The following is a 12,973-nucleotide window of genomic DNA, read 5'->3' as shown; positions in this document are numbered from 1 at the left end:
TTCAAAAGTTCTCATTTACTCCCCTCCCCACCCGTTGCAGTTCTAATATCAATCCAGCAGAGGGGGCACATCTGCAATTAAGTAAGGGGAGGACACCTGGAGACACAACTGCATGCTAAGGAGGAAGTGTAATGTGTAGTTTGACCCTGAGGACCTTTAACTGGAGGTGTTAAAGCTTGACCCTGGGACCTAGCATGGGATCCACCGTGGAGTTACAGCTCCTCCACAAAGATCTCTCAAACTAAACATAAGGCATTAGAATCCCATTCTAAACTCCTTCAGGACACGTGTGTGATCTTGTGTAACGTTACCTATGAATCTCTTTATTTTTCATAACCATGGCAGTAACTAATGATTGGGAAGTAGCTTTTCCATTTAGTGTCCTAAGCCTTGTAGCTTTTCTTGTAAGGGATGCCTTGCATGGAGACTTCGTCATGATTTCTTATAAGCTCCCCTCCCCTCCTGTTTTACCTGCACTTTCCTGTATGTGGTTTCTCCCCTCCCACTTTTTTCCATTTAATTTTAAACTAATTACAGTAAGACTGGGAACTCCTCAAAAGCGGCACACCTTTCCATTCCTTTCTGCCTTTTTGGCATCTGCATGCCCATTATCAGCAATATGTTTTCCATCCAGGTCAAAATAACAAAGGGTTTCTTGTTGCGCTGATAATCAGGTCTTTGCCAGGCCAGGAAGAAGGGTTGGGAGCTTAGGTACTTTTATCTCCGTTTGTGGCTGTGTTTAAACGTCTTTCAGAAGCTCCTCCACCTAGAACCATGTTGCATAGACATATGAGAGAATTCCCCACTTCTCTCATTCGCCTTTGACCTTCAAGACACACTATGCAGAGTTTTCCCAGCTTCTGTAGCTTGGGTTTACTGCCGTTTCCTATTGCTTTGCTCTTTGCTGTCTCCATCCTGCTGGGGCTTCCATATGCTGCCAAATTAAAGTTAGCCTCTACTGCAGCTCCAATGTGCCCTCGATGATTAGAATGGATTTCCCGCAATCCAGCAGTCCCTTCTGTGTTCAGGAGCTCAGCTGGAGATACTGAGCAAAGCCTTCGCACTCCTGTTAGTGTGGCAGCGGCCTCTCATGCACTGTAGAGACAACTAGATTGGATTGAATGTGTTGGAACAATTGGGCGAAAACTGTTGTACTCTGAAGCAGCCTTCACTTAGCTCCAAGAGTGTGCCAGGTATTTTCCAGAACCATATTTTCCCTGCTGTCTGCCATTGCGAATGCTGTATAGAGGCAACAGACCAAATAAGAGGTTCTCTTATACCAGGGATTGACTTCAGGCAAGTTTTAGTGGCATAAGTTGAAATGGGAAAATGCATGGAACTATGGTACGGTCCTATTTGCTCTGTGTAGTTTTCTTGTTTATCTTCAGACTGCTGCGTTGCTGCCATACATGGATTGTGGGCTTGATGGGTTACTGTTTCGAGAGGCCTTTTTTTAAAGTACACCTTCCTTTTAGTGTATGCTTCAGGGTGCAAAGTGACTACCTATGAGCATCGTTCTGCTGCTTCTGTTGGAGTCTTGTCAGACGATGCAAAGCATCAGGTTTTATTTAAGGTATACATGGAGCCCTAGTCCGGATCTTGAATTGGTGCCACAGACTCCTCTAGTAGTCTGGTCCCAGAAGGAGTAGCCTTCTTAAATAACCGAACTGTGGGTGCTGGGTGATCAATCACCTGTAGTGGTTTTCTTTTTCTTTTTTCAGATGTAGGGTTACGGTATGTACCCAAGTGTTTTCAGGGGATCAAGTAACTGAAGTACGGTTGGTTGGTTGGTTGGTTTGCTTGCTTGCTTTGAAATAATTAATGGGATTGTAAGAGGTTGTTTCAGGAGGATGTAGGCTTTGCTGGTGTTCTGTTTCAATTTCAAAACTAGAAAGGGTATATGAGCTTCGCTGCTGCAGAAGGTCAGCAAGAAGTGTTTAGTCACTTAAAAAAACAGCTTTGGAAACAGAGTGAGCTCTGTAAAGCAAAGCATCCCGAAGGAAAGCTGAAAGGATGTGTTGGTGCAAAGTGTGCTTCAGCTGAAAGGCGCAGGGGCACAACCCCATCTCTCAGTCCTGACTGACTGGGAAGATGGCTGGATGCGACACCGGGAGGCAGCATTAACTGAGCTACCTCACAGTTGTTAGGGCAATGCCTGCCCACTGCTCTCTAAGAGTTGATGAGGGAAACATCTAATGCAGGCATGTCCAAAGTCCGTTTTGGGGGCCTAAAAAAACTTTTGGTTGGCTCTTTGGTCGGCCCCCACAGCCCTTCACTTCATCAAATCTGGCCCTCTTTGAAAAAAGTTTGGACACCACTGACTAATGTATATTTTTAAGGGTGTGAGTGAAGTGTACCTCTTGTTTTAATCCAGAAAAGTATGCCTCAGCAGGCAAAGAACTATACCAGTAGTCATTACCTCTTATTTCAAACTTCATGGTAATATAACACTATTTCATTGTCCCATGATAACAACCATTGATCATATCATTTTTCATCCCTCCATCTAAATTTGAATGTTTGTTAGTATCAGCTAAATTTGCTCTGGTGGGTTTTACGTTAGCCCCATGGTGGGGTTTCATTGCTGTTGTAACCTAAGTCGAAGGCTGCATCCACACCATACATTTAACGTGAATGGCTTTTCCCCAAACAATCCTGGGAACTGTAGTTCATTCTCACAGAACAACAGTTCTTTTTTTAAAAAAAAAGATTGTTATAAGACTTTTCATAATACATTACAATAAAAAACAAACTAATCTGAAGAAGAAGAAGAAGAAGAAGAAGAAGAAGAAGAAGAAGAAGAAGAAGAAGAAGAATAAGAAGATGATGAAGAAGAAGAAGAAGAAGACAAAGTCCTCTCTCATGGGTAGATCTTTGACCCTTGTCTCACAAAGAAAGGTGGATCCTCCCATCTCTCACCTGGGAGCTCCCCTTTCTTCTCCCAGCCTCTCACTCTGGAAGAGCTTCCCTGCCTCTGCCTCTCACACAGGGTCCTTCATCAGCCAGCCATCACCTTCACCAGCGTCAAATCCCCTCATTGGCCCAGAGAACAACAACAACAACAACTAGAACAAAACAGAAGCAAGAGCAAAGCAAAAAAAAAAAAGGAAAAAGGAAAGCAACAAAGATAAAAGTAATACAGCAACGAGAAAGCAATACAAGAATAAAAAAGGAAGATCAGGAAAAAGAGAAAAAATAAATAAAAAGGACTTCCAACTATCCGTCTGTCAATTGTACATACAAGATTTCTTTAAAGTATTCAAAATGTTTACCCCAGGGTGGTATCCAGCTGTTCCTCCTTCTGCTAGGTGATGTTTTCCCAGTCTTCAACTCCTGGCATCTCAAGTAAAAAAGGTAAAGGACCCTGACAGTTAAGTCCAGTCGCAGACGACTCTGGGGTTGCGCGCTCATCTCGCTCTATAGGCCGAGGGAGCCGCTGTTTGCCCGCAGACAGCTTCCAAGTCATGTGGCCAGCATGACTAAGCCGCTTCTGGTGAACCAGAGCAGCGCACGGAAACACTATTTACCTTCCCACTCGAGCAGTACATATTTATCTACTTGCACTTTGAAGTGCTTTCGAACTGCTAGGTTGGCAGGAGCTGGGACCGAGCAATGGGAGTTCACCCAGTCACAGGGATTCGAACCGCTGACCTTCCGATTGGCAAGCCCTAGGCTCTGTGGTTCAGACAACAGCGCCACCCACATCTCAAGTACAGAATTACAATTCTCAGCACTGCTAAGAAACTACAGTTCCCAGGATTCGGGGAGGGGGGGAGTCATGTACTTCAAAATATATGGTGCATATGCAGCGTGCCATTAAGCTGAATGGGGTGGCTGCCTCCAGCAGTTGAATTTGGGTGTCTTGAAAAGGCAGCAAACAGATAACTAAATTAGCTTTTATTATTGAGTTTTAATGCCAGCTAGTGGGAGAGGGGGGTTGTGAGGTTTCCTGCATCAGGTGCCAAAATAACTTGGCCAGCCTCTGGAGTCCTATGCACCTTAACTTGGGGGGGGGGGGGTCATTTGGATGTGAAATGCCCTGCAGGAATGACACATCCTAGCACTAGGTCTTGTATTCGAAGAACTAGCTATTTGGGGGTTGGAGTAGGAGCAATCAGGTAGTGTGGCTAAAGCTAAGCAAGGGGAAATAATGCAGATGCAGTAAACCTATGGACCCATGTTTTCTCATCCCCTTGCAGCTAACTGGAATGAGCGCTTTCATTATCAAAGCATTTTTACTTTACATAGCTATGCCCAACTCTTTGCTACAACAATGGGTTGATTTGTTCTCTTGTGGCAACTGCCCTCCCCCCACAACCCCCCCAATTTTTTTTTTGCATGTTTGAAAACTGCATAAGCCAGCCCCTGCATATTTGTATGTGCTGAATTCTGCATTTACAGACATTAATGAGTGGAAATGTTAACATGCTGCTGCAGACAGAATGCTTAGGTTTGTAATTATCCTCCCTGCTTTAAGAGGGACACACAGAATGCTCCAATTAAATTCATCAAGGTTTATGAAACTGACCCCAGAATGTTCACTTTTCAGTGAACTCAAGCAAGCAACAAAGATCTAGTCACCCACAATTGATCACCTGAGCATACTTCGTTAGGCAGGAATACTGTTGATAACAATATGCACACTTATCCCTTTTCGATCTGTGCCAATCTATTTGTCATACTTGCAGTGCAATGCTATGCATACTTATGTGGAATTTAAGTTCCCCTATGTTCTAGCAAGTGTGTTTAGGATTGCGGCCTCAGAATAGCCTCGCCCAGGTGTGGTGCCTTAGCAGGGAATGTCAACATGAGCAGGGAGGTGTGGGAGCTTGCATGTTCACCCCCACCCCTAAGGCCCCCACACAGGGGCGTAGTGAGCTGCTTGGCTGCCGGCACATGCAGCGACACATCCGCCTGGTACAGCGAGGAGGGGCGTCACGCTTGCTCCCTTGCTCCACCCCTGCCCCCACGTGCATCAACTCCATTTACTCCACCCACAACCTTCCCACAGTGCACTTGGAGTCCTATTCATGAACAAGAACTCTGATAGCAGAGGGGCTTCCTGATTGCAGGAAGGCGTCTAAAAACATATTTAGTCTAGCATGTCTGGAAACCCCTTCCAGACTTTCCTGCTCAGTTTAGGAAGGTTGTGGGTGGGGCAGGACATTGGGGAATTGCCCTTCCTGCATGCCCCTTACTTGTATTGGCATTTCCTGTTCAGGCATAGTGCCTAAGCAAGGCTTATGTCTATAGTACCTGTCCATTTTCAGAATGCTTGATGTGCAATATGTCAGCAGTCCTCACAAGAACCCGGTAAGGTAGGCCAGAATTATTGTTCCCATGCTGTAGGTGGAAGGAGGAGGTACTGGTGAGGAAACCCAGTTTGCCCAGTGCCAGCTAATAATTCCACGTCTCAGTTTGAACTGGAAATGTCAGAACACACGCCCTTTGCTGCATCATTACATAGTCTCATATGGTATCTGAACTGATTTGGTCTCTTTCAGCACCAAGAAAAGGCATATAATAGGTTGCATTCGTTGTTGTTCCCCCTTGAACTGATGGAAGGTTATTTGATGTAGTAGAGGCTTCGGTCAGCACAACAGGAAGGAAAACAATTTTTACCATTTCCCTCTCCCCCTGCGGACTGTGCAGCACACCCCCCCCCCATTGCTGCTCCAGATGGTTAGGGGCAGTGTTGTGGGGCAGAGGAGGTTTTTGTTTTTGCAGAAAATTCAATTTTATAAATTCATTCATAACAATGGATTAATGCAAATTGCAAATAAACATTAGGCAGGTTTTTAACTTTGTTTACTAAATGCCTGTAAAATAAACTAGCTACATTAAATACCGTAGCTCTCTGGGGCATCATATAGTGTTCTGTTGCAACCTGAACATTTCCCAATGAACATTTTCTGATGCAAATTACCCTAATCTGCCTAGGAAAGTTTTCCAGACAACTTTCCCAGAAAACCCACATCACTGTTTGGTGGACGATTTGGAACATGCATGGGAGGTGGCACAAGATGCTTCAGGGAAATGGAGGAATTAGCCAAAATAAGTTCCCTCCTTCCAATTTTGCTAATGGAAATCTCCTGTTTCATCATCTCCTATGGAACACCATTGGATGCAGCCCATTCAGGGATCTAGAACCAGCTGTAGTTTAATTCTATTCATTTCCCAAAATCTATACATACGAAGCTGCCTAATGCACAGTCAGGCCATCCAACTCAGTGTTATCCTCACTGAGGGGCAGCACTTCTCCAGAGATTCAGGCAGGAGTCTTTCCAAGGCCTTCTTGGAGATGCCAAGGACTGAACCTGAGTCCTTCTTAATTCAAAGCATGTGCTCTACTACTGAAGGATAGCCCCTCCCCACTGTGCTATATTGGCCCCAAATAAGAAGGCCAAGAGATAAGCATCATTGTACAACTTGAGCTGTGCACATCACCCACAAGGCCATGGTCTGCACTTTCTGGACCCTGCTTTCAGATACAGGGTCTTTCTGAACCGGTGTTTTACAACAAGTGTTAAAATAGGAAATGGAATGCCTTTAGTCTCCCAAAGCAAGACACTTCAGAGAATCCAGGGGGGGGGGAATCTGTATATTTTAAGATTCTCTGATCCCAAACCTCAGCTTTTCTTAGTCCCTCTTGCAAAGAAGAAGCTTTTCTTTTCTTTTCTTTTTTTAAAAAAAGTCTTGCTCTACTCTTGGATGCTGAATGCAAAGCAATTTGAAGACCATTCAGAAAAGGTTAAGAGTTCAATTCCTCACCATCGAGGCCTAAAATATTTTATTTACAGTCATGCAGACATCTTTTCTCATAATTGCTGTGCTAAACTACCAATGCAAAGGTCATCCCAATGCATTCTTTAATTGAGCATTTAATCTCAAGCGCCAAAGACTTTGCCATTAAGATTCTATTTTGATGTACATGGAAAACTACCAGAACCAGATGAAAAGAAGCTGAAGGAAAGGCCTTAGTTCAGGGGTGGAGCATCTGCATAGCAGCAGACACAATGTCCCGGGTTCAACCCCCCAGCATATCCACTTAAATGGTCAGGCTGCTTCCTATGTAGCACAACCCTAAGAAGCCTTTATACTGAAGTATCGTAACTTTTTCTTGTGTTCATAAGTTTTGCTGGTGTTGACAGCAGTTCCCATTTTTTCTCCTTGCTTCTTATGATATGTTTTGACCTGAAAGATGTGTTTCTTCCTGCTTGTACTGCTGGCTGTATGTTAATGCCTAGTATCTGATTAGGGTAATCCCTGCACTCCAGGCATGGCGAACCTCTGACCTTTTGAGATGTCATTGGATTCCAGCTCTTGTCTTCCTCAGTCAGTATGGCCAAAGGTCAGGGAAGTTGGGAGTTATAGTCCAACAACGTCTGTAGGGCCAAAGGTTTCCCATCCCTGACATAAGGGGTTCACCAGATTCTCCCTTGCCTGCTCCTACAGACTAGTATTGAACCCATCAGCCCCAGCCACCATCTGGAAGGCCAGAGCTTCCTCATCCATATTATAGGCAGATTTCTGCAGCAATCTTTTATCTCCCGCTTTCACTTCTCTCCCATCTGCTCGTAGATCTGATCTGTAAGTCACAAGCACTGATTTTATCTTTTGTATTCCGGAGGAGTAGAATTGGTTGTGCTAAAAGAATGAAGAGAATTCTAAAAAAAAAACAAAAAAAAACTTGTCCCTTTGCCATCACTCTTCTCCCTTCCACACCCCCATGCATCACCAGCTGACAGGAAGTTTTCAATTACAGAAACATTCCCTTGCAAAGCAGTGTGTTTAATACCATTATGCAAAGCCCTGCCCTTTAGGTAACTCCCCAATGTTCCTAACTCCCTTCAGCAAAAGTGTCCTTTTGCTAGAAAGGATTTCCCTTTCTTCCTTTGCTTAGAAGGGTGGCAGATCTGCTGTTCTCCAATTTATTGACCCTTCATTTTAAAAGTAACTGCAGGTTTAATAAAAACCACCAAACACATTCATAATTCCATGTCTCTGTTACCGGTACTTCCCAACCCCAAGTGAACTGGAGGTAAGGTAGTTTCCCCTGATGATATGCTGATGGTTTCCGCCCTGCCCCCTCACCATTTCATCCCTTTATTCGACAAAAATGGCAAGCTTGCTAGTGAAATTACCTCTTCTTTCATAGTTCCTAGGATTTGTCCTATGCCAAATGAAACACGTTACTTTGGAGAACAGCAACATATCCAAAATGTTGGTGGCTTTCTTGTTATAATGAAATTATATTATTTATACGCTCTAGCAGATAATTAATATGTTTTTTCAACAACAACAACCGCATCACAGTCTCATCCTGATGCCTCCACCTGCCCCCAAAGCCATGTACAGAAGCTGGCCAATCCTGGTGGTTGAGACTTTCTACCAACACTGGCAATGGGATGACATCAACCCAACACACCTGAGGGCAGTAGGGCAAGCCAAGTGACAGACAGCTCTGTCTTCCAACATCTTGCTGCTGCTCTCCATCCTCCACTACCCACATTTGCTGTCTAATGGCAGGATTGGCCTTGGTCTCATCCTTGCTTTCTTGCATCTTCATATTTTAGGATAAAATAAATTGGTGGTGGACAATCCTGTTTATTATGGAAACTTGACAGTCATTACTGTCCTTCTCACTTAGAAATTCCTGATAAAGCTACAAGGAATCCCAGGGTTCCTCATAGCACAGTCTAAAAACCACTGTGCTATAGCCATTGTATATGTTGCGCCTCACCTGTGTGCAGCAATATACAACAGCATTAATAAAGCTATAAGTAGGTCAGTCTTGAGTGATATTGGCCCTGATCCAGTTTTTGTCACGAGTGGTTCATGGTCCCATAAGGCAATGCATCAGCATTCAAATTAAAAGACACATCCAACATGCAGAGGTGAGGAGAGCAAGTGTGTTTTCATGGGTGGCTCCTTCATGTTGCACAGGGGCAGTGACTGTTTTTAGTACCATATTGGTTCATTTTATAAAACCAGTTAGCCTATCCTGAATGGTAGGAGACCACCGTGTGCTGATTGGGAAAGTTTAGGCTCTATCCTGAAGCACAGAAGGGAAAGCTCAGGGATTTGTTTGTTTGTTTGTTTTATTTAAAAGACAGATGCAGAATGCAGCATTACGTATCTTTCTCTTGAACTATGTAAGTTTGGACTAGAGCTACCTACAGAGCCGCATTTTAAGCACAGAGCACAGGGTAATTCCCAATGGGAAAAGCTACCAGAATATTACAATACAAAAGTTAGTTGCTTTGCTCTTGCAAATTGTAGCTGCCATGTTTTGAGATGTTTTATCTTTCTTCTTTTCTTTTGCTAATGTTTTTAGATCAAAATTTAAGCTGAAGGGATTCTTTTTTTCATTTCTTTTCTTTTTCAGTAGTTTTTCCTTCCTAACTTTTTTTTCCCCTTCCAAAGCCCGAGAATGAGCAAGGTCGTAGAACTTCTCTAGAAAAGTTCACTCGCAGCGTGGTAAGTTCATTTTGCTTTTGCTTTTGCTTTTCTTTCTTTTCCCCTTCTCTTCAGCATTTTCTTTTTTCAGAAATTATTTTATTAGATTTTATAACAACTCCTGTGTAGTTTACTCCTGTACAATAAAAAGGTAGAATTTCATGATATGCAGATTTCGGCTAGTGAAGGTACCCCAGTCTACCATAAGCATGCTCCCCACAAGGCTATAGGTTTAAGAGATGTTTAATGAACTTGTTTCAAACCAGTTGCCCAATAATGGGCAACTTACAATTTTCATTCATAAAACGCATGCAGATTCTGAACTCAGTCCCAAAAACCCATTACAGTTCTGTTGATCTAACATGGGCCTCTAAAATATTTTGGAACGTTCAGCTATGATTGAATACTGTCAGCTGTCCTATGCAAAGATGCATAAGACTACAGTGGTACCTCGCAAGACAAATGCCTTGCACAACGAAAAACTCGCTAGACGAAAGGGTTTTGCGATTTTTAGGTGACTCGCAAGACGAATTTTTCTATGGTCGTGCTTCGCAAGACGAAAATTTCAATGCATTCCAATGGGAATTAAATTCCTATGCATTCCTATGGTCGTGCTTCGCAAGACTAATTTTTCACAATACGAAACGACTCGCGGAACGAATTAATTTCGTCTTGCGAGGCACCACTGTAGTTCCATGAGCCTGATAGTATTCCATTAAAAAGTACTTTTTCGTCACACAGCAGCACATGGCAAATTGCTTTTGAAACGGAAGAGAGCTTCAAAAGTAATTTGTGATTTGCCTTTAGAAGTTGGCAATTCAAAGAAAAAGAAGAAGGCAAAATAACCCCAGACTAGCAAAAGTGTGAGCTTAAGCTGCTCTTTGAACCTGGCTATAGAATAGAATGTATAACATTTCCTCAACCATTCATGAGAACCATAAGAAGAGGCCGCAGGATCCAACCAAAGGCCTATCCTGTCCAACATTCTGTGACCAACCACAAGCTTCTGAGCATCATAGCCCTCACCTGCTTGCCTCTGATTCTGGATGTAGCGTACAGCCATCATGACTAGTAGCCAACGACAGACTTACCCTCCATGTAATCCCTTTCCAAAGGCATCTAAGCTAGAGGCTACTAAGTCTTCTCTTTACAGTCACCTAAGTGGAAGACACTGGCAGAGGTGGATCTTGAGGTCAAGTCGGAAGCTTCTTTCATTCATACCAGCAACCACTTATTTTCTTTTTAACTTTTCTGACCTGGTGGTACACATGGGCTTCATACTCAGGTATGCATGCATGAGTAAAAAAGAAAGGAAGGAAGGAAAGTGGGAACCTGTGCCAAGTTCCTATTGCCGTTACACAATTTCACTGCCTGGATATTACTCTATGGAGAAGTCCTCGCCACATTATGAATCACAGAGGACTTAACAGGAACCCCACATCTGTTTTCAATTTAGGCTAAACATACTGTTTCCCATTTCCCCAAACAGTAGAAAGTTCCAGGGACAGCTGCTGTAGTATCATATTCTTTAGAAGGGAGAGAATGCTGGAGGTGATTGTCGATTTCTGAACTATGTGTTTATTTACAAATACACCATCTGACTGTGGAGGAAGTAGACAAACACCCAGACAGATAGAGCAAGCCTTTAAACCAGCTTCCATTTCCCAAAAGCAAATAGCAGGCCTTGAAAACCCACCAGCCAGTTGCAAAGATACTCAGAGGAATTTGATCTCCGCTATCTGCATCCTAGCTGCCTCACTTCCCAGTCTCCTTGCAAGTAAGAGATGTGTGTCACTGCTAGTAACCAACCACCAAAAGCCATTGAAGAAACATCTTGTAGGTCATTACTCTCCATACAGGAAAAAATATTTAGCTGTGAGCAAAATAAAGACATGGAGAAAATAATTTTCTGATTTGATAGCCATTAGTTACAGCTGTGTTCTTTCATTTCCAGATATCCATTGAAATTAGCAGAGATGATGCAGCTGAACAATAACTAAAAACATTTGTACTCATTTGGTTCTCTTTGGTGCCCTAGTGGGCTTCTGCCTTCTTTTAACTTACCTTCACGGTCCTCTCCCTCATTTGCCCACATGGCTGCTCAGCCTGTTGGCTGTGGAGATGTACAGTATGTGGCCTTGTTTGCACCTACCCAGGGTGTCCTTAGGCAGCACCACAAACTCGTTGCCAACCTCAAGGTTGTCCCCAAGGCCGATCAGATTAAATGGCAGCTTGGGGGAAATGTAGCTGACGGCAGTGAAGACAACGAGGAAATAGTCCTGAGAGGAACACACCAAAACATGGAAAGCGCTTTTCAATACACTTTCGGAAGCATGAATAAGGCAAGCAGTTCCAGCTTAGCCCTAATTGCTTTCTAATTGCATATGTCACCATGTGAAACGGGGAGGGGGAAGCGGTGGCCCTCCAGATGTTGCTGGTCTACATCTTCCCATCTTTCCTAACCATCAGCCATGCTGGCTGTCCAACAAGGTTCCCATCCCAGATGTAGAATAATGGATAAGGCTCCCTCCTTGCTTTTGCTTCTCCTTTAATTGTTTACATTCCCTCCCTTTTTAATCCTATTGAGGGTAGAACTACACATTATATGTTGTTCCTGCTAAAAAATCACAAATACCCTGAAGTTGTTCCTACCCTCGATGGAGAAAATATATGTCTGCCTTCCCCTTCAAACCTCAGCCTCAGTGGATGACAGTGTGCAAAAGAAACGAGTAGAAACAGCCACAACAAACCCGTTCCATGGGATTTGAGCTTGGCTGTCTTTCTCTTAATAGAAGTCCTCTGAGCTGTTCTTTAGTGTGGAACGTCAGTGGTTCAGGCAGGTTACCCTTTGGATTCTTGCCTTTTCTTTCTTCAGCTAGCTTTTAATGCATCTTCAATTTCCACTACAGCCTTTCTGCACAGCAGCAAAGAAGCAGATTCAGAAATGGGTTCCAGAAACCAAACTGCTTTTCATGCACGCACAGAAAAAAAGAGTATTTTTTTTTCTAAGCTCGGTTAGTACTGTAGTGACTATGACATTAAGAACATAGATGCTGAATCAGCTGTCTAGTCCAGAATCCCGTTGACCACAGTGGCCAACGAAAGCCTACAGGAAGCCCTTGAACAGGACGTGAAGTTTATCCTATTGTCCATCCTGAATCTTCTAGCATTCAGCTTAATTGGATGACCTCATGTTATAGTATTACCGGGGGGGTGGGCTCCCTATTCACGTTCTCTGTACCATGCATAATTTTCTGCACCACTCTCATCTCCCCTCCTTACCTTTTTTTTCTCCAAGACTAAGATGGACCAACCATCACTTTCCTCTTTCCTCCTTGATAATTGCCCTTTGGTTGACCCATGATGGCAGTGTAAGCATAAAGGGGTATCTTTATGCTTCTGTATCCTGCCTTGCCAACCCATCCCACTTCACTGGCTGGGGGGCAATGGCAACACTGGGGCAATCCCACTGGAGGCCTCTCTGAGAAGCTGTTTTGGCATCCCATGTGCTGAG

At 43.6% G+C, this 12,973-nt stretch overlaps 1 protein-coding gene across 1 annotated transcript in view; it reads left to right on the top strand.

Moving 5' to 3' along the window:
- Window positions 1-12,516, top strand: part of RGS6 (regulator of G protein signaling 6) — a 194,793-nt gene extending 182,277 nt beyond the window's left edge. Inside the window, 2 exon segments of the mRNA XM_033146508.1 lie at window positions 9,427-9,480; window positions 12,385-12,516. Of these exon segments, the coding sequence (XP_033002399.1) occupies window positions 9,427-9,480; window positions 12,385-12,468 (138 nt within the window). The 3' untranslated portion in view covers window positions 12,469-12,516.
- The last annotated feature ends 457 nt before the right edge of the window (window positions 12,517-12,973 follow it).

Source organism: Lacerta agilis, chromosome 1 (genome assembly GCF_009819535.1).
Source record: "Lacerta agilis isolate rLacAgi1 chromosome 1, rLacAgi1.pri, whole genome shotgun sequence".
Taxonomy (NCBI): Eukaryota; Metazoa; Chordata; class Lepidosauria; order Squamata; family Lacertidae; genus Lacerta; species Lacerta agilis.
Note: the sequence above shows the minus strand (reverse complement) of the source record. Positions and strands in the feature narration are given on the sequence as shown.